At 35.1% G+C, this 19,158-nt stretch overlaps 1 protein-coding gene across 4 annotated transcripts in view; it reads right to left on the bottom strand.

Moving 5' to 3' along the window:
- Positions 1-19,158, bottom strand: part of CLCC1 (chloride channel CLIC like 1) — a 65,362-nt gene that overhangs the window by 21,140 nt on the left and 25,064 nt on the right. For all 4 annotated transcript variants that reach the window (XM_037826479.1, XM_037826480.1, XM_037826478.1 and 1 more), the window contains exons 3-9: positions 17,627-17,728; positions 15,890-15,997; positions 14,227-14,448; positions 13,844-13,984; positions 11,946-12,036; positions 8,952-9,049; positions 8,518-8,664 (exon numbers count right to left, since the gene is read on the bottom strand). In XM_037826479.1, coding sequence (XP_037682407.1) covers positions 8,518-8,664; positions 8,952-9,049; positions 11,946-12,036; positions 13,844-13,984; positions 14,227-14,448; positions 15,890-15,997; positions 17,627-17,728 — 909 coding nt within the window. The remainder of the gene's footprint in view (positions 1-8,517; positions 8,665-8,951; positions 9,050-11,945; positions 12,037-13,843; positions 13,985-14,226; positions 14,449-15,889; positions 15,998-17,626; positions 17,729-19,158) is intronic.

The raw sequence follows: 19,158 nt of genomic DNA, 5'->3' as shown, positions 1-19,158 counted from the left end.
CTCAACCTGGGCATATCAGTGGAGAAAGCCGCAGCCATTTTCAGTGATAGTGCTCTGACCCAGACAAGGGTGGAGAAAGCAGAGTCAGAGAGACAAAGAACCTATTTAAATGCTGATGATCACTCCATAGGGGGTGTATCTTCCCTAAGACGAAGGAGGTGGTGCCCAGCCCTACTACCAGCCACCTATTCAGAACCAGACTCCCGAGCCTGGGGAAAACAGCCAAAATAAAAACTAAGCAGGCCGCATCTCCTTACACCAGTCAGGAGGGACAGGCTGCCAGATGCCACCTGCTAGGCAGGTTAGGGAAAGCATAGCAGCTAGAGGCCTCACAGGGAGTGTCAATCTTCTCATACACACCCTCAGGGAAACCTGACACTGAATATTTTCCCCTTCTGATAGCTGAGCCCGTTCTGGGCTGGGAAAACCTGGTTGGGGTAACCAAGGAAACCAGATGCCTAAACAACAGAAAACTACAACCTACACTAAGAAAACAAAGTTATGGCCCAGTCAAAGGAATAAACTTACACTTCAACTGAGATACAGGAATTGAAACACTAACGCTAAATCAATTCAAAAAGTTTAGGGAAGATATGGCAAAAGAGATGAAGAGTATAATGAAAACACTGGGTGAACATAAAGTAGAAATTGAAAGTTTGAAAAAACAACCAGCAGAATCTATGGAAATGAAAGGCACAACATAAGAGATGAAAGACACAATGGAGACATACAACAGCAGATCTCAAGAGGCAGAAAAAAACACTCAGGAACTGAAGAACAAGGCACCTGAAATCCTACACAGAAAAACAGATAGGGAAAAGAATGAAAAAACAAGAGCAATGTGTCAGGGAATTGAATGACAACATCAAATGCATGAATGTTCGTGTTATGGGTGTCCCAGAGGGAGAAGAGAAAAGAATAGGGGCAGAAGCAGTAACAGAGGAAATAATCAATGAAAATTTCTCATCTCTTATGAAAGACACAAAATTACAGATCCAAGAAGCACAGCGTACTGCAAACAGAACAGATCTGAATAGGCCTACGCCAAGACACTTAATAATCAGATTATCAAACATCAAAGACAAAGAGAGAATCCTGAAAGCAGCAAGAGAAAAGCGATCCATCACATACAAAGGAAGCTTGATAAGACTATCTGCCGATTTCTGAGTAGAAACCCTGGAGACAAGAAGGAAGTGGGGTGATACATTTAAGATACTGTAAGAGAAAAACCGCCAAGCAAGAATCCTATATCTGGCAAAACTGTCCTTCAAATATGAGGGAGAGTTTAAAATATTCTCTGACAAACAGACAATGAAAGAGTTTGTGAACAAGATATCTGCTCTACAGGAAATACTAAAGGGAGCACTACAGACAGATAGGAAAAGAGGAGTGAGAGGTTTGGAACACAATTTTAGGTGATGATAGCACAGCAATGTAAGCACACTGAACAACGATGACTGTGAGTATGGTTGAAAGAGGAAGGTTAGGAGCATGTGGGACACCAGAAGGAAAGACAAAAGATACAGACTGAGATTGTATAACTCAGTGAAACCTAGAGTGCTCAACAATTGTGATAAAATGTACAAATATGTTTTTACATGAAGGAGAACAAATAAATGTCAACCTTGCAAGGTGTTAAAAACAGGGAGGTAGTGGGGGAAAAATACAATCAATGCAAATAGAGACTATAATTAACAGAAACATTGTATTATGCTTCCTTTAATACAACAAAGGCAATATACCAAAGCTAAATGCGTATAAGAGGGGTATATAAGGGAGGGGTATGGGACTCTTGGCACTGATGTTGTCTGACTCTTTATTCTACTTTAGTTTAATTCTATCTTTCCTTTTGTTGCTTCCTAGCTGTCATGTTTTTTTTTTTTTTTCCCTCTCTCTTGTTTTTTCTTTTTCTTTTGTCTACCTTCTTTGACTCTTCCTTCTTCTTTGTGGAAGAAATGTAGATGTCCTTATATAGGTAAGTGGTGATGGTGGTGAATACATAAATACATGATATACAGGGAACCATCGATTTGTTTATTCAGGATGGAATGTATGGTGTGTGAACAAAACTGTCATAAAAAAAAAAAATGGGTTGATGAAGAAACCTTGAGGACACTATATTGAGTGAAATAAACCAGACACATAAGGACAAATACTGAGGGTCTCACTGATATGAATTAATTATAATATGTAAATTCACAGACATGAAATATAAATTACCAGAATATAGAATGAGGCTAAAGAATGGGGAACGGTTGCTTATTATGAGCAGAATGTTCAACTAGGTTGAACTTAAGTGTTTGGAAACGGTGTATGAATAGTGTGCAAAGGCGATGGAAAGGGTAAGCTCAGAGTCAGGTATGTCACCAGAAGGAAAACTGCAGGTTAAAAGATGGGAATGCATAAAACAGTGAATCTTGTGGTGGACAATGTCCATGATTAACTGTACAAATATTAGAAATCACTTTCATGAACTAGAACAAATGTATGAACTATAACTAGAAGTTAATAATAGAGGGGCATATAGGGAAAAATATGTACCTATTGCAAACTATATACTACAGTTAGTATTTCAACATTCTGTCATCAACAGTAACAAATGTACTATACCAATACTATGAGTCAATAATGGAGGAGAGGTGGTTAGGGGTATGGGAGGATTTGAGTTTCCTTTTTTTGTCTTTATTTCTTTTCTGGAGTAATGAAAATGGTCTAAAAATTAAAAAAAAATTAATTGTGGTGACGGATGCATAGCTGTATGATGGTACCGCGGGCAAGTGATTGTATACTTTCGATTTTTTGATAATTGTCTGGTATGTGAACAATCTCGATTTAAAAAAAATGTATTATATATAAAGCTACAGTGGTCAAAGTAGCGTAGACAAAATGATTAATGGAATCAAACCAAGAATTCAGAAATAGACCCTCAGCTCAGGCAATTTTTTGAAAAGGCTCCCAAGTCCACTCAACTGGGACAGAACAACCTATTCAATAAACGGTGCTGGGAGAACTGGATATTCATATCCAAAAGAATGAAAGAGGACCCTATCTCATACCCTATACAAAAATAAACTCAAAATGGATCAAAGACCTAAATATAAGAAGCAGGGTCATAAAACTAGAAGAAAATGTAGAGAAGCATCTTCAAGGTCTAAGTGAGAGGCAGTAGATTCTTAAGATCTTATACCCAAAGCACAGGCAACAAAAGAAAAAATAGATAAATGGGATCTCCTCAAAACTGAATACTCTTGTGCTTCAAAGGACTTTGTGATAAGGGTGAAAAGGGAGCTGATTCAATGGAAGAAAATATTTGGACACCATTTATCTGATAAATGTTTAATATCAAGAACATATAAAGAAATCCTACAACTCAACAATAAAAAGACAGACAACCCAATCAAAAAACAGGCAAAACACATGAACAGACATTTTTCCAAAGAGGAAATACAAATGGCTAAAAAGCACAAGTGAAAAGTGCTTATCTTCACTAGCTATTAGGGAAATGCAAATGAAATGCAAATGAAAACCAGGAGACATCATTTCACACCTACTAGAGTAGCCATTATTAAACAAACAGGAAACTACAAGTATTGAAGAAGATGTGGAGAAACAGAAATATTCATTGCTGTTGGGATTCTAAAATTGTACAGCCACTGTGGAAGACAGTATGGTGGTACCTCGGAAGCTAAGTACAGCGCTGCCATATGATCTGGCAATCCCGCTACTTGGTATATACCCAGAACTGAAAACAGGGATGCAAAAAGACATTTGCAACCAATGCTCATAGTGGCATTATCACAATTGTCAAAAGACAGAAACAACCCAAGTGTCTATCAACTGATGAATGGATAAACAAAATGTGGTTTATATATACGGTGGAATATTACTCAGCAGTAAGAAGGAATGAAGTCCTAAAGCACATGACAACACGGATGAACTTTAAGAACATTATGTTGAAGGAAATAATTCAGACAACAAAGGGACAAATACTGTATGATGTCACTTACATGAACTAATTATAATATGTAAAGTCATAGAGATAAAAATCTAGAATATAGGTTATCAGACAATAGAATGAGGCTAGAGAATCAGGAGCCATTGCTTAATATGTGCTGAATATTTAACTACGTTGAATTTAAATGAATGGAAATGGGTAGAGGTGATGGTAGCACAGTATGGTGAGCGTAATTAACAGCACTGAATTGTGTGTGTGATTGTGGTTTAAAGAGGAATTAGAGTTATGGAGGTCACTGGAAGGAAAGTTATAGGTTACAACACGGTACTGTATAACACAGTGAATCTTGCGGACAATGGCTGTGATTAACAGTACAAATATAAAATAATTCTTTCATGAACAAGAACAAACATACATCACTATTACAAGGAGTCAATAAAAGAGTGGCATATGGGGAAAACTGTACCCACTGGAAACAATGGAGCATAATCAACAGTAATATTTTAAAATTCTCTTATCAACAGTAAGAAATGTACCATGCCAATGCTAGGGGACAATAGTGGGGGGTGGGGAATAAGGGATTTGGGATGTTTTGGGTGTTTTTGTTTTCGTTTTTTTTGAGTAATGGAAATGTTCTAAAATTGTGGAGATGAATGCACAACTATGTGATGATGAGCCACTGATTGTATACTTTGGATGGATGTTATGATATTTGAATATATCTCGGTCAAATTGCATTAAAAAGGAAAAAAAAAAACCAATAAGAACATTAACAAAACCAAAATTTGGTTCTTTGAAAACAGATCAATGAAATTCACAAACCTTTAGCTAGACTGACAAAGAAAAAAAGAGAAAAGATGAAAATAAATTAAATCAGAAGTGAGAGAGGGGTCATTATTACTGTTCCTCCAGAAATAAAAAGGATCATACGAGGATACTATGAACAACTGTATGCCAACAAATTAAACAGCCTGGATTAAATGGACAAATTCCTAGAAACACACAAACACCCTACACTGACTCTAGAAGAAAGAGAAGACCTCAACAGGCCAATTACAAGTAAACAGATTGAACCAGTCACCCAAAACCTCCCAACAAATGAAAGGCCAGGATCAGATGGCTTCACACATTAATTCTACCAATCATTCCAAGAAGGATTAACACCAGTCCTGCTCAAACTCTTCCCAAAAAATTGAAGAAGAGGGAATAATACATCACCCTAACACCAAAGTCAGAAAAAGGCACAAAAAAAGGAAACCAAAGACCAATTTCTCTTACAAATACAGATGCAAAAGTCCTCAACAAAATACTAGCATGTTAAAGAATTATACACCATATTGAAGTGGGAGTTATTCCACCCATGTATGCAAGAGTGGTTCAACATAAGAAAATTAATGTAAAACACCTCATTAACAAAACGAAGGAAAAAACCAATGATCATCTCAATTGATACAGAAAAAGCATCTGACAAAATCAGCACCTTTCCTTCATAAAAACACCTAGAAAGAGAGGACTCAAAGGAAATTTCCTCAACATGATAAAGGGCATATATGAAAAACCCACAGCTAATATTATAGTCAAAGGTAAAGACTGAAAGCATTCCCTCTTAGATCAGGAAGAAGACAAGGATGCCCACTGACAGTGTTGTTATTCAACACTGTACTGAAAGTTCCAGCCAGAGCAATTAGGCAAGAAAAAGAAATAAAAGTTATCTAAACAGGAAAGGAAGAATTAAAACTTTTACTATTTGTAGGTAACATGATTCTATGTAGAGAAAGTCCCAAAAAATCTAAAAAAAAAACTACTAGACCTAATAAACATGTTCAGCAAAGTGGCAGGATACAAGATCAACACCCCCAAATCATAGTGTTTCTAAACATTAGTAGTGAATAAGCTAAAGATAAAATTTAAAAAAAAATTCTAAAGAGAAAATTTTTAAAAATTCTATTTATAATAGCAACGGAAAGAAACAAGTATTTAGGAATAAATTTAATCAAGGACATAAAAGAGTTGTATACAGAAAACTACAAAACATTGATAAAAGAAAGCAAAGAAGACCTAAATAAATGGAAAGACATTCCATGCTCATGAATGGGAACACTAAATATTGTTAAGATTTTAATTCTACTCAAAGTTATTTACAGATTCAATGCAATTCCAATCAAAATTCCAACAGCCTTCTTTGCAGAAACAGAAAAGCCAATCATCAAATTTATATGAAAAGAATGAAGTTGGAGGACTTATATTTCCCAATCTTAAAACTTACCATAAAACCACAGTTACCAAAACAGCAAGGTACTGGCTGACATGAGAACAGACATGCAGATCAGTTGTACTGAATTAACAGTTCAGAATTAAACCCTAACATCTATGGCCAACTGATTTTCAGCAAGGGTGCCAAGTCCATTCAGTTGGGAAAGAATAGTCTCTTCAACAAATGGTGCTTGGAAAACTGGATATCCATAAGCGGAAGAATGAACATGGACCCCTACCTCACACTATATATTTAAATCAACTCAAAATGGGTCAAAGACATAAATATAAGAAAAAAAACATAAAACTCGTAGCAGAAAACATACTAAAGCATCTTCAGAGACCTTGTTTTAGGCAATCCTTTTTTAGACTTCACACCAAAATCATAAGCAACAAAAGGAACAAATAGATAAATGGAATCTCATCAAATTAAAAATTTTAGTGCATTAAAGGACTTCATCATAAGAGTAAAAAGACAACCTACAGAATGGGTACAATATTTGGAAACCACATCTTCAATAACGGTTTAATATCCAGAATACATAAATAAGTCCTACAGTTCAGCAACAAAAAGTCAAACAACCCAGTTAAAAAAATGGGCAGAGCCTTGAATAGGTTTTTCTCCAAAGAAGATACAAAACAGACAAAATACATACGAAAAGTTGCTCAACATTAGCTATCAAGAAAACACAAATCAAAGCCACAATGAGATTCTATTTCACACCCACCAGGATGGCTACTATTCAAAACAATGGAAAAAATGTTGGAGAGAATGTGGAAAAATGGGATCACTTATTCACTGTTGGTGGGAATGTAAAATGGTGCGTCTGCTGTGGAAGACAGTCTGGCAGTTCCTCAGAAAGTTAACCATAGAATTATCATATGACCCAACAACCCCCCTTTATAGGTATATCCAAAAGAATTGAACGCAGGGACTTGAACAATTATTTGCACACTGATGTTCACAGAGGTATTATTCACAGTTATCAAAAGATGGAAGTAACCCAAGTGTCTATCAACTGATGAGTGGATAAACAAATTGTTGTATATACACGATTTACTATTCAGCTGTAAAAAGAAAATGAAGTTATGATGCATGCCACGCCATGGATGAATCCTGAAGACATCACATTGGGTGAAATAAGCCAGACACAAAAGGACAAATATTGTATGATCTCGCTGATAGAAAATTATTAGGATAAGCAAATTCAAAGACTCAGAAACTAGAAAATAGACTACTAGGAGCCAGAGTAGGAGGTAGGCAATGGGGAGTTAATGCGTAATTCATACGAGTTCCTATTTGGGGTGATGGACAAGTTTTGGTAATGGATGGTGGTGACGGTAGCACAACATTATGAACATAAGTAACAGCAGTGAATTATATATTTGAATGTGGCTAAAAGGGGAAATGTTATATGTTACTAGAATAAATTTTTTTGTAAAACCCACAGGACGTGTCAACACAATGAATACCCTAGTGTAAACTATGGACTATAGTTAATAGTACAATTATAATAATATTCTTTCATTAACTTTAACAAAAGAATCACACTAATGCAAGGTGTTAATAATGGTTGGGGAGGGGTATATGAGAACTTTATACTTTCTGCATGATTTTCTTGTAAACCTACAATTCTTCTACTAAAAAGAATTAAAAAATTAAAAAGTGAATGAGTCCTGGACTGGACCTAACAATGGTCCTTCTAATAAGAAGACCCAAAAGAACGTTGTTGGGACATATGAAAAAATTGGAATATAGACTGTAAGCTTTGTATCAACAGTAAATTTCTTAAACTTCGTAACGGTACTTAAGGTTGTTACTTAAGTGAATATCCTTGGTCTTAAAAAAGGTACATTAAGCATTCAAGTAGCACGATGTATACAACCTACTCACAAACATTTAGAAAATGGATAGATTGATAGATCTATAGATGATAGAATAATACAGCAAATATGGCAAAATGTTAAAAAGTCGACGGAACTAGGTATTTGGATGGGGGGTATGTGAGAGTCCTGTATATGGGTTTTGCATTGTTTTTGCAAGTGTCCTGTAAGTTTGAAATTATTTTAAGATTTAAAGTTTTAAAAAAAGAAGTTATTCTAAATCACTGCTATGATATCTACAATCAGAGAACCACTTCCTTGCTTAAAGGAATATACATGTAAGTATAAATACATCTGTTTTGCTTAAAAATCACCTCATACCACTAAGTATGATTTAGCCTGATTTACAACATCAAGAAGTATAAAATTTAGAGTTACCCTTTTTCTAGAAATCCAGTCAAGTGTCAATATTGCTATATACTAACCAGGACAGCTAATGCCATAATTATTAGCACTGGAATGTGAAGTAACACTGGAATCTCCTTCATGAGCGCTCTAATAAATTCACCAGTTCCTTTTCCAATGTGCTTCAATGGCTCTGTTACAAAGTTGGTGAATGTAACTGCCAATGCCTAAGACAAAAGACAGAAACAACTTAATTTTTTTCCTCAATGGACTGAGGCCCATAGGATGAGTCAAATTTCACTGTGCACTAAAGCTGAAATTATTTTACATAAATTAAAATGCTGTTATATGACGATTTTAGTGTGAAAATTATTTTGTAATGGAAGTATTTTTTATTGAAACAAAAGTTTACTATAAACACACGGACTCTTAAAAATGTTAACAATCCTTTTATAAATACACTGGGATTTTTGATGTACTTGTATAAATAATTTTTACAAAATGTAGTCTATACCTTTGTTGGTGGAACCAACCAAATAGGGTTGACCAATAAGAGCTCAAAGTATTTTTGGCATGGGTCATCCTGAAGGGTCCATGAACTTCTCCACCATTCTATATAAAGAAAACAAATAAATAAAACACTAAAGCTTTAAAAAAAAAAAAAAAAAGGTGCATTTCATTCCTACACAAGATATTTTGGTTTTGACCACCTTCTCTCTACTCTACCAATTTTAAATAATTTTACAAATAGGCTCCTTGTAATGCTAATATTTAAAATTTTCACCTTACATCCACAATCATAAATTTATTTTCTTAATCTATTAAAATTATTCAATTCTTATGTGGATAAAAAATTATATTTTATGAAGACTTCTAAAAGGTAGTTAAATGATTACAATCAGTTCTTTACACGTAAAAATGAATACAGTTAAAACCCAGGAAATCCGAACAAGATGATGGATTATACCAAACAGTTGTGATACCGTATTATTATAATTTTGCAAGATTTTACCATTGGAAGGAACTGGGTAATGGGTACATGGGATCTCTCTGTATTATTTCTTACAACTGCCTGTCAATCTACAATTATTTTGATAAAATTTCAATTAAAATTTCAGTTCTTTACTGATTTTACAAAATAAAGTAGAAATTATGTTATTAACATTATAATGTTATTACTATACTATTAGAAATTATGTTGTGAAATTATTCCATGTACATTTGGAAACTAGCCTGAAAAAGAGAAGGCATTTTGTTGTCCCTTGAAACCAGGAAGCAAGGTTGAACTGGTTTCGTTCCCGTAATGATTTAAGAAACATTAATTCAGGAAACACTGATTTGTAGAATCTGCTGAGATTCTATGCCAGCCATTATGGACTTGCATTTACAAAGTGTCTTTGAACATTAAATCATTCCCATTGCTAGATATATACAACTAAAGGCAGTCAACATCAGTGAGCATGTTTATAAAATCTGTAAGAAAAAAACAAGCAAAGGAATTTTCCCATTAGTAACAACCCAAATGTCCTTCAACAGATGAGTGGATAAATAAAATGTGGTATATACACACGATGGAATATTACGTGGCAGTAAGAAGGAACGATGTTGTGAAACATGACGACATGGGTGAACCTTTAAGACATAATGCTGAGCGACATAAGCCAGACACAAAAAGAGAAATATTATATGCTACCACTAATGTGAACACTGAAAAATGTAAAATAAATGGTTTATAATGTAGAATGTAGGGGAACTAGTGATAAATAGCAATTAGTGAAGGGGGAATGATAATCTAATATGAACAGATAAATTATCATGGGTAAATTTAATGTTCTGGGAATGCCCAGGAATGACCATGGTTTGTTAATTTCTGGGAGGTATGGTAGGAACAAATTCACAGAAATGTTGTTACCTTAGTTATTTGTCTTCTTATTCCTTTGCTGGGTTATAGTCTGTATATTTTCTTGGGGTAGAGTAGGAACACGTTGGAAATAATATAGCTATTTCAGGTTAGGTGCCTTTTTCTTATTCCCTTGTTTTGGTTTGTTTGAAATGTTTTTTTATTGTATGTTTTTTTTAATTTTTTGATACAGTTAATAGTTAATTTAAAAAAAAAAAAACAATGAAAAAAATATGCAGAGCCCCCCTGAGGAGCTGGGGGGAACTGCAGAGGTATTGGGCTTCCCCACCTGGATGGCTGCTGATGTGCTCACCTCACAAACATTGAGGACTGGCGGTTTGATGTGCCGAACCCTCTATCACATGGGACTTGCCCTTGGGAAGCAGGTTACTGCAAAGGAGAGGCTAGGCCTGCTTATAACTGTGCCTAAGAGCTTCCCCCTGAATGCCTCTTTGTTGCTCACATGTGGCCCTCTCTAGCTAAGCCAACTTGGCAGGTGAAATCACTGCCCTCCCCTCTATGTAGGATCTGACACCCAGGGGTGTAAATCTCCCTGGCAACGTGGAATATGACTCCCAGGGAGGAATCTAGACCTGGCATCGTGAGATAGAGAACATCTTGACTAAAAGGGGGATGTGAAATGAAATGAAACAAAGTTTCAGTGGCTGAGAGATTCCAAAAGGAGCCAAGAGATCATCTGGTGGGCACTCTTAACGTACAATATAGATAACTCTTTTTGGGTTTTAATGAATTGGAATAGCCAGTAGTAAATACCTGAACTATCAAACTACAACCCAGTAGCCTTGAATCTTGAAAACGATTGTGTAACAGTGGAGCTTACAAGGGATGACAATGTGACTGCGAAAGCCATGTGGATCACACTCTCCTTTATCCGGTGTACGGATAGATGAGCAGGAAAATGGGGGGGGGGGGGTGTAAAAAAAAAACTAAAGGAGAAATAGGGCGGGGGGCATGACAATTTGGGTGTTCTGTTTTTACTCTTAACTTTTTATTATAACTTCCACTTTCTCTGGTACAAGGAAAATGTTAAGAAAAATAGATTGGGTGATGAATAAGAAATATATGATGGCAATGTGATTAATGGATTACATACTTTGGATGATTATATGGTACGTGAATATATCTCAATAAAACTGAATTTTAAAAAAAAGAATACAATAAAGCTACAATATAAGATATCATAAGTCAATGTAAACAGATTAAATCCGAGATGGACATTAATTCATATTCACATGCATTCACTTCTTTAACAAACTTTTGGTGAGGATCTAGAATGCGCTAGCACTGTGCTACGGACGAAGTGAACAAAAGTGAACATATGATCCTTTACAGTCCAATGGAGAGAAACAAGTAATATCCCAGACAGCACATATATGATTTCTATTTCTTCCTTGTGACTTTACATGAAACAAAAACCTACTGGTCTGAAACCTAAGACTCTTCTTGCATGTTCTGGTATAAAGACTCAGCTATATAATAAAGCCTTCAGGCATTTTAACATTTTCCTTGTAATTACTATTATGTTCTTTCATTCTCAGAAATTTTCTGGGAATATTCAAAACAAAGTCAAGGGAACAAACACCTTACCCCAAAGACTTCCACTCCAGTCCATCTTCTCAGCACACACGTGTAATGGTTCCATCTTGGCAACTTCGGCCTGATGCTGTGCAAAAGCTAGCTGACCAACACCAGAAGGGAATCATGAGAGCCTGCCAAGAATGAAGGTTATACCTACACATCCCACCCAACAACCTTAGTTCAAAGTATGTCTTCACCATTCATTCAAACCAGACGGCTAAAAAAGTTTTAATAGAAAAAAATTTATATATTATTTCCGAAGAGTTAGCTCTTCAGCACACAACAAAGCACAGTGTTATTGCAACAAGGAAGAATAAAGAATTAACTACAACTGCCTTCTTTGTAGGTAATTATGACAAGGTAGGAAATTCTTTTCAGTGAAAAAAATGTTTTTAAAAATTAGCTCATAAGTCAAACACAACAAATAGCATACAATCTCACTTACATAAAATAATTTAGAATACACAAATTAAAGGTCAGAAATTAGAATACAGGTACCAGAGGTGGGGATGGGGAGTTAATGTTTAATGGGTAGAGTTTCTGTTTGGGATGAAAGAAAAGTTTTGGTAATGGATGGTGGTGATGGTAGCAGAATATTGTTAATATAATTAACATCACTGAACTGTTTACTTTAAAGTGGTTAAAATGGGAAATTTTATGCTGTATAGATGTCACCAGAATAAAAATAAAAAAACATCATAGGACTGTACAACAAAAAGAGTGAATGCTGACGTAAACTATGGACTACAGTTAATAATACAATTACAATATTGTTTCATTAATTGTAACACAGGTACCACACTAATGCAAAATGTTAATATGGAAAACAAGGGGAGGGGCAGTATACAGGAACGCTATACTTAATGTATGATTTTTCTGTAAGTCTACCACTGCTCTAATAAAAAAAATTAGCTCAAATATAGTTCAGATTATGCCCCCAAATAGAGCTTATATATATTAAATGACTACTTCCCATTTTCATCTAAAGTTCATATAAAACGGTGTTTGCTTTGGCAAGTTTTCAGCACAAATGATCAATATAAAGATAATATATTACTTTTATAAATCAGAGCCCAGGGGGAGAGCACTGGATTAACAATACTCAACCAAATAACCTTCCGGCCACCTACAACACTAGGTGTTTAATCCATAAATAATTAGTTCTAGAAGCTATATGTTTCTAGAACATAAAGCAAAGGTTAGAGAAATATCATAATGATTTTGTTAAACAAATTAATTCATTAAAAACATTTGGCTACTTATCTCATTCTTCCAGAAAGATCTAAAAGTTTCCTTCAAAGATTATGCTGTTTTGTCAGAATAGTAATGGTCCTTTCAAATTTCTATATGATACCATTGGTATGATACCAATTTTGTAAGATAATTAAAATTTAGAAAAAATATTGGACAGAAATATCTCAAAATACTGTCAGTGATTATCCCTAAGTGATAGAATTATGAGGTGATTTTAAAAAATTCATTTATTTGTACCTTTCTGTCTTTTCTAAATTCTCTACCACTTTTACATTGAGGAAAAAAACTAACTTTTAAAAATTAATGATACTTTGGTATCACTCCTAGCAAAGAATAAAAGTACGTAACTCCAAATTACCTACAAAAGAATTTTTAAAATGTTGCTACCTAGCTCTAGTTTGATGTATATGTCCAGCTGCCACCCAATGGGAACTGGGTTGCAAAAATTAGGACTGCACTTCTTTCCTACTAACTGGTCAAGGATCCAAGAAAACCACAAACAGCTGAGCAGCTGCCAATTTCTTCTCCACTAACTACTGCCAAAAACTGCCCCAAACCCATATCTGAGGCAAGATTCTGCATGGATGATAAGTCTCCTTTTGTTGTAAATAATTAACATTTTAAAATTTAAGAACTTTTCACCTATCTAATACCTTATATAAATACATCCAATTCCATCCGAAACTGATGAGAAAACTGATGAATAAAAGACGTCTCAGTTGGGTGTACCAACGAACATATGTCCACAGCTCGGTAGCCACTAATACCACAATGCAGAGCAGACACAGAAGTACCTCAAAAACAGAAAAGAGCAGAAGTCAGAGTCACTGCCAAGCCATCCTCCCCACCGAAAAACACTAATGGTCAGTAAAAACAAAAGAACTGGACTGAAATATGCAAAATCATTCATATAATTTTCCTGCATTTTCATCAACGCAGTATGAGCAATTTAGCATTAGTTTTTAACATAATTATGGTGGAGCTACGAAAGAATTTTATAAAAGCAAACTGTTTTCATCCCCCTCATCCATCTTACCATGAACACATTATAGGGATCCACTCCAAAGGAATCCTCAAATCGCCACTTCCACGTTTCAAAATCATGAAACTTAAAATTAATTAAAATATCACTTAGTGCATCATCTAAGGCTCCTGATTTCCACTCCTCTCCATCGAGAAATTTCTGTATTTCTAACAAGGTTTGTCTTTTGAGGATAATCTCGGCATCATAATGCATATCACCTTTGTTCTCATCTGGCTGAATTAGGTTTACCAAAAAAAAAAAAAAGCAATAGGAAAGGAAAATTTTATGATTATATTACTCAGTGAAACATTTAAGACCAAAGCTAATTTGAAACTGAATATATAGTTTGCAGTATTTCATTCATATAAAATATGGTCTATCTCACAGACCATGAAAGCCAATGGTAATACCATGTGAACAGCATTTCAAAAATTGTAAAACTCTATGTAAGATACTATAAATTTTACTAAAATAAATGTTTTATTATTAAGTTTATGACTTTCCATTTGCTGACATTGTTTTTAGATAGCCTAAAATTTACAGTAGTATGAACAAGAAAAATTAAAAAGGATCTCAAAAAAGCAGCAAAATATGGGTTTCCATGAACATGGAAAATATTTATAACTATTTTTATTAGTCTGAATTCAGTTTAGCAAAACCACTTCCAACAATGTTTTACATCCATTAACCAGCTGATACAAATAAGTCTTCTCTTTAAGAGAAAAGGCAGATTTTTATATTAAAAAGTAAATATTAAGTAAATATTTAAAAAGTAGTAATATAATATGCGAGCTTACTGACTGAAAAGTAGTCACTGATTAATACTGACTCATATTTTTTAAAAATCAGGAACTAAATATTTCCAATTATCACCATCTTCAGTATTTTTTAGCTCTATTTGCTCATCTGTCAAATTGGTTCTGTTCTACTCTGCACACTATAAGATTCAAATTAAAGGATGTGCATATGAGAACATCTATGCATTTACACATCCACTCACCAGACCAACTCTGGTGGCATACACAATAGGAAAAGCAACTGTGTGCTTTCAAAAAGAGCTTCATAAATGGTATAAATTATAGGTTATTAAATTATACATTTTCTTGAGGTTTTGAATCCCTAAGTGAAAACAGTGACTCTAAAAATGTTATTTTAACATTAATTCTGAAGAATATCTAAATGATACACAATTCTATAAAGCAGCACTTACCACAGTAAACAGCAAAGGAAACCAACCATTTAAAACACATTTTTCTTTTTCTCAACATATAATGATATTCCATCGCATGACTAAGAAAGTGTGGAAATGGTAGAAATAAGTAAGGTTCAGGAGAGCACTTCTCTGCCAAGTTATGAGTTTATTAAATTTCAAATGGTTTAGTAAAGTTCAAATAACAAACTTAAAAAAACCCTCAACTTAATGAAGTGGTATAGCAGTGCACATAGTCGAATAATTAAATCCTTGAGAACTATATGAAAAAGAGGAGGGTCCTGCAGTATCTGCCTTCCACCAAACCCCTGAAGTGCAGATCTGGTCTCTTTAAACCTTAATGACTAGTTTTTGGTATTCCCTGTTCCTTTTAATGATGCTTTATCACTGCTTTAAATGATTTGAAATTAATAAATAACAAAAATATCTACTCCACTGATTACTATCACACCACCAAATACTCACAAGTCCAAGCTTTCCAGCTTCAATTAAAATCTTATTTAAGTATCTCCTGAAAACAGGATTGCTCTGACTTTCATAGTCTTGCCTCTTTTTCTTTTCACACTCATCAATCTGTAATCACATAATAAATTTAACATTATCAGTTAACACCAAGTGTAATAGTTTAATGTAAGGGTCAAATTGCTAGTCTAGTAGCCATCAAATCAACATTAGGAGCTGGCTACTGTTACCAAGCTTGTGTTAGTCACGTTGCGATACAGGGTGTGCCTGCTCACTAAAACCTTGGATTCTCTTTGCAAAGCACAAGGTGGCAACCAAATGAGGAAAGCAGGTCAAATATTTAGCCCAGAACTGGCCAATTTTCTGCTTTCTTTTTTTAGCCATCTTAAAGGAGGAACAGGAAGCTTCCAGAGCATGAAGCATAGGAAGAGATCAACAAGCAGGAACATCTGGCTGTTCTAATTTGAAGGAAAGACAGAGAGAGAAACAAAAAGAGAAGAAAGAAAGAGAAAGAAAAGGAAGAAAAAGAGAAAGAACAGAAAAGGAAAGGAAAAAGGAAGGAAGGAAGGAAGAAAGAGAGAAACAGAGGCAGGTTGAAGCTGGAAGAAGAAGGACCCAGAAAAGAATTTCTTGAATGGGCATATTACTTTAGGCTTTTCATTATTTGTGTAAACAGCTGATCATCCCCTACTAGACAGGATGTTTCAAGAAGGCAAGAACCATGGCTTCTCCAGAGAACACCCCACATGACAACCCCTCAGTACATAATGTTCATTAGAACAGACTTCCTCTGAACTTAGCTCTTGCATCACCAGACTGCAGTAAACATGACAACAACTGAACAGCACACAGACTTAGGATAGAAGGACACTCAAGAAGTCATGTGGCAAGATTTATAACCATTTTATTAAAAAAAAAATCTTTAAGAAACAATCTTTGTTTTTTTAAAGAAGGACTCAGGACTCCATTTACCAATCATCTTTTTACAACGTTTGAACCTAAAGTCACAAACAATGGAATGAAAAATTTCTGTAGAAAGTTATTTCTGCATTTCTTACTATACAACCAAATTACCTCACAACCCCTGCCTGCCTTAAGCATTGCTGGACCTCTGCAACCCCCACCAACCTCGCTGCCGCAACCCCTTCCTGTCCCAGGTGGTCTTCCACGTTGCCACCAGTTCACCTGTCTGAACAACTGACACAAGTTGGTTCCCACAGTATAGTGGGCACGTTCTAACTTCTTAACAATTCTGGCTTATTTCTTTTCACATAAACACTACCTCAGCCACATAAATAAAAGGACTGAATAAATGAAGGAATGCACAGCTACCATACACTAAAACCATAACAATCCCTTATATTTGTAATAGTAACCTTTACACTTACAAGCTGGTAACAGGACCATCTCTTCATCTGCTACATTTGTTTCAGGTCTACTATGCCCTAGCACTGTGATAGCTGATGGAAAATCAGAGGTGACTAAAACCTATTCCTTGCCCCAAGAAGTTCACAGTATGGTGATGAACTAATTACCACATATTGAGATAAATATTATAGGAAAATACAAAATACTATGAAAAAACCAAGCTAGAAAAACTAAAGAAAAAAACTATATACATTTACAGTTTTTAATTGGATAGTACATAGAAACAAAAATGATGTTAGCAAAGACAAGAAATCAGAGAGCAATTTCACATGATATAAAAACTATATAACTTATGAATGAAAAGAATCTAACCTTATGACTTAAAGAATCAAGTTTGTGGTAACATTCTGACATTTCATCAGCAAATGACAAGTCAGGACTGACATCCTTTTTCTCTGATATACCATAGTTCACCTAAAACAAAGCAGAGGGAGATTTTATTCATTAAAGTTCAGCTGTAAAAATAACTTTCAGTTAACGAAGAAAGACTAAAATTTTAACTTCATCATTGTATGATCTTTTTTATAGTATTCTTCAACTGTACTGAACAAAGAAGAAAGTAAAAGTCTCAGCTTTATATAAAGTTAAGAATTAAAATTATATTATTGAACTGTTTGGTGGGATTTACATTCAAATGCAAATAACCTGGCGTGTTTGAAATAACATTAGATGAAGAGCATCAAGATAATACTCCGCATGACTGCTAATCACGATACATGATCTCATGGCTCTGTGTAAAGTAACAACAAAAGCAGACTATTTCAGGGAAAACTTCCAGGGAAGATGGTGGAGGAGGGAGCTCCAGGAATCACTCCTCCTTTAAGAATAGTCAGTCAACAGGGAAGAGCAGGACTGAGAGAATGAGAAACTGCAGTAAAAAACTGTGAGTAGTAAATCTCCCTGACAATGTGGGACACGACTCCCAGGGATGAGCCTGGACCCAGCATTGTGGGATTGAGAAAGTCTCCTTGACCAAAAGGGGGAAGAGAAATGAAACAATATAAAGTCTCAGTGGCTGAGGGATTTCAATGGAGTTGAGAGGTCATTCTGGAGGATATTCTTATGCGATATATAGACATCCTTTTTTAGTTTTTAGTGTCTTGGAATAGCTAGAAGGAAATACCTGAAAATGTAAAACTGCAACCCAGTAGACTTGATACTTGAAGACAACTGTGTAACTATGTAGCTTACAAGGTGTGACTTCATGATTGTGAAACCTTGTAGCTCACACTCCCTTTTTCCAGTGTATGGACAGATGAGTAGAAAAATGAGAACAAAAATTAAATGAATAGGGAGTATGGGATATTTTGGGTGTTCTTCTTTACGTGTATTTTTATTCTTATTCTTTTTTTGGGTGGGAAATGAAAACGTTCAAAAATTGATTGTGATGATGAATGCACAACCATATGATGGCACTGTGAACAACTGATTGTACACTGCGGATGACTGTAGGGTATGTAAATGTATCTCAATAAAACTGAATTGAAGAAAAAAAAGACCACAGGTGGAGGGACTGTGAGTAACTCATTCTGCAGCAGCTGGTGGCGCCCATCCTCCACTTGCAGCTAGCTGCTTTGGGTGTAGTCCTTGGCTGGTTACCAAAAGATAGAACGGGTAATTAATGCAGAATTTCTAATTAGGTTGATCATAAATGTTTGAAGATGGACAGTGGTGACAGTAGCACATTGTTGTGGCTGTAATTAACTGTGCTGAATTATGTGGGTGACTGTGGGTGAATATTTCACTAGAACGGAAGCTAGAGGACAAAGCATAGGACAACGTAACACAGTGAACGCTGTTGTGAACAATACCTGTGGCTAACAGTACAAATATAAGAATGTTCT

Source organism: Choloepus didactylus, chromosome 2 (assembly GCF_015220235.1).
Source record: "Choloepus didactylus isolate mChoDid1 chromosome 2, mChoDid1.pri, whole genome shotgun sequence".
Taxonomy (NCBI): domain Eukaryota; kingdom Metazoa; phylum Chordata; class Mammalia; order Pilosa; family Megalonychidae; genus Choloepus; species Choloepus didactylus.
The sequence above is the reverse complement of the archived record's forward strand: the minus strand, read 5'-3'. Positions and strand labels throughout refer to the sequence as shown.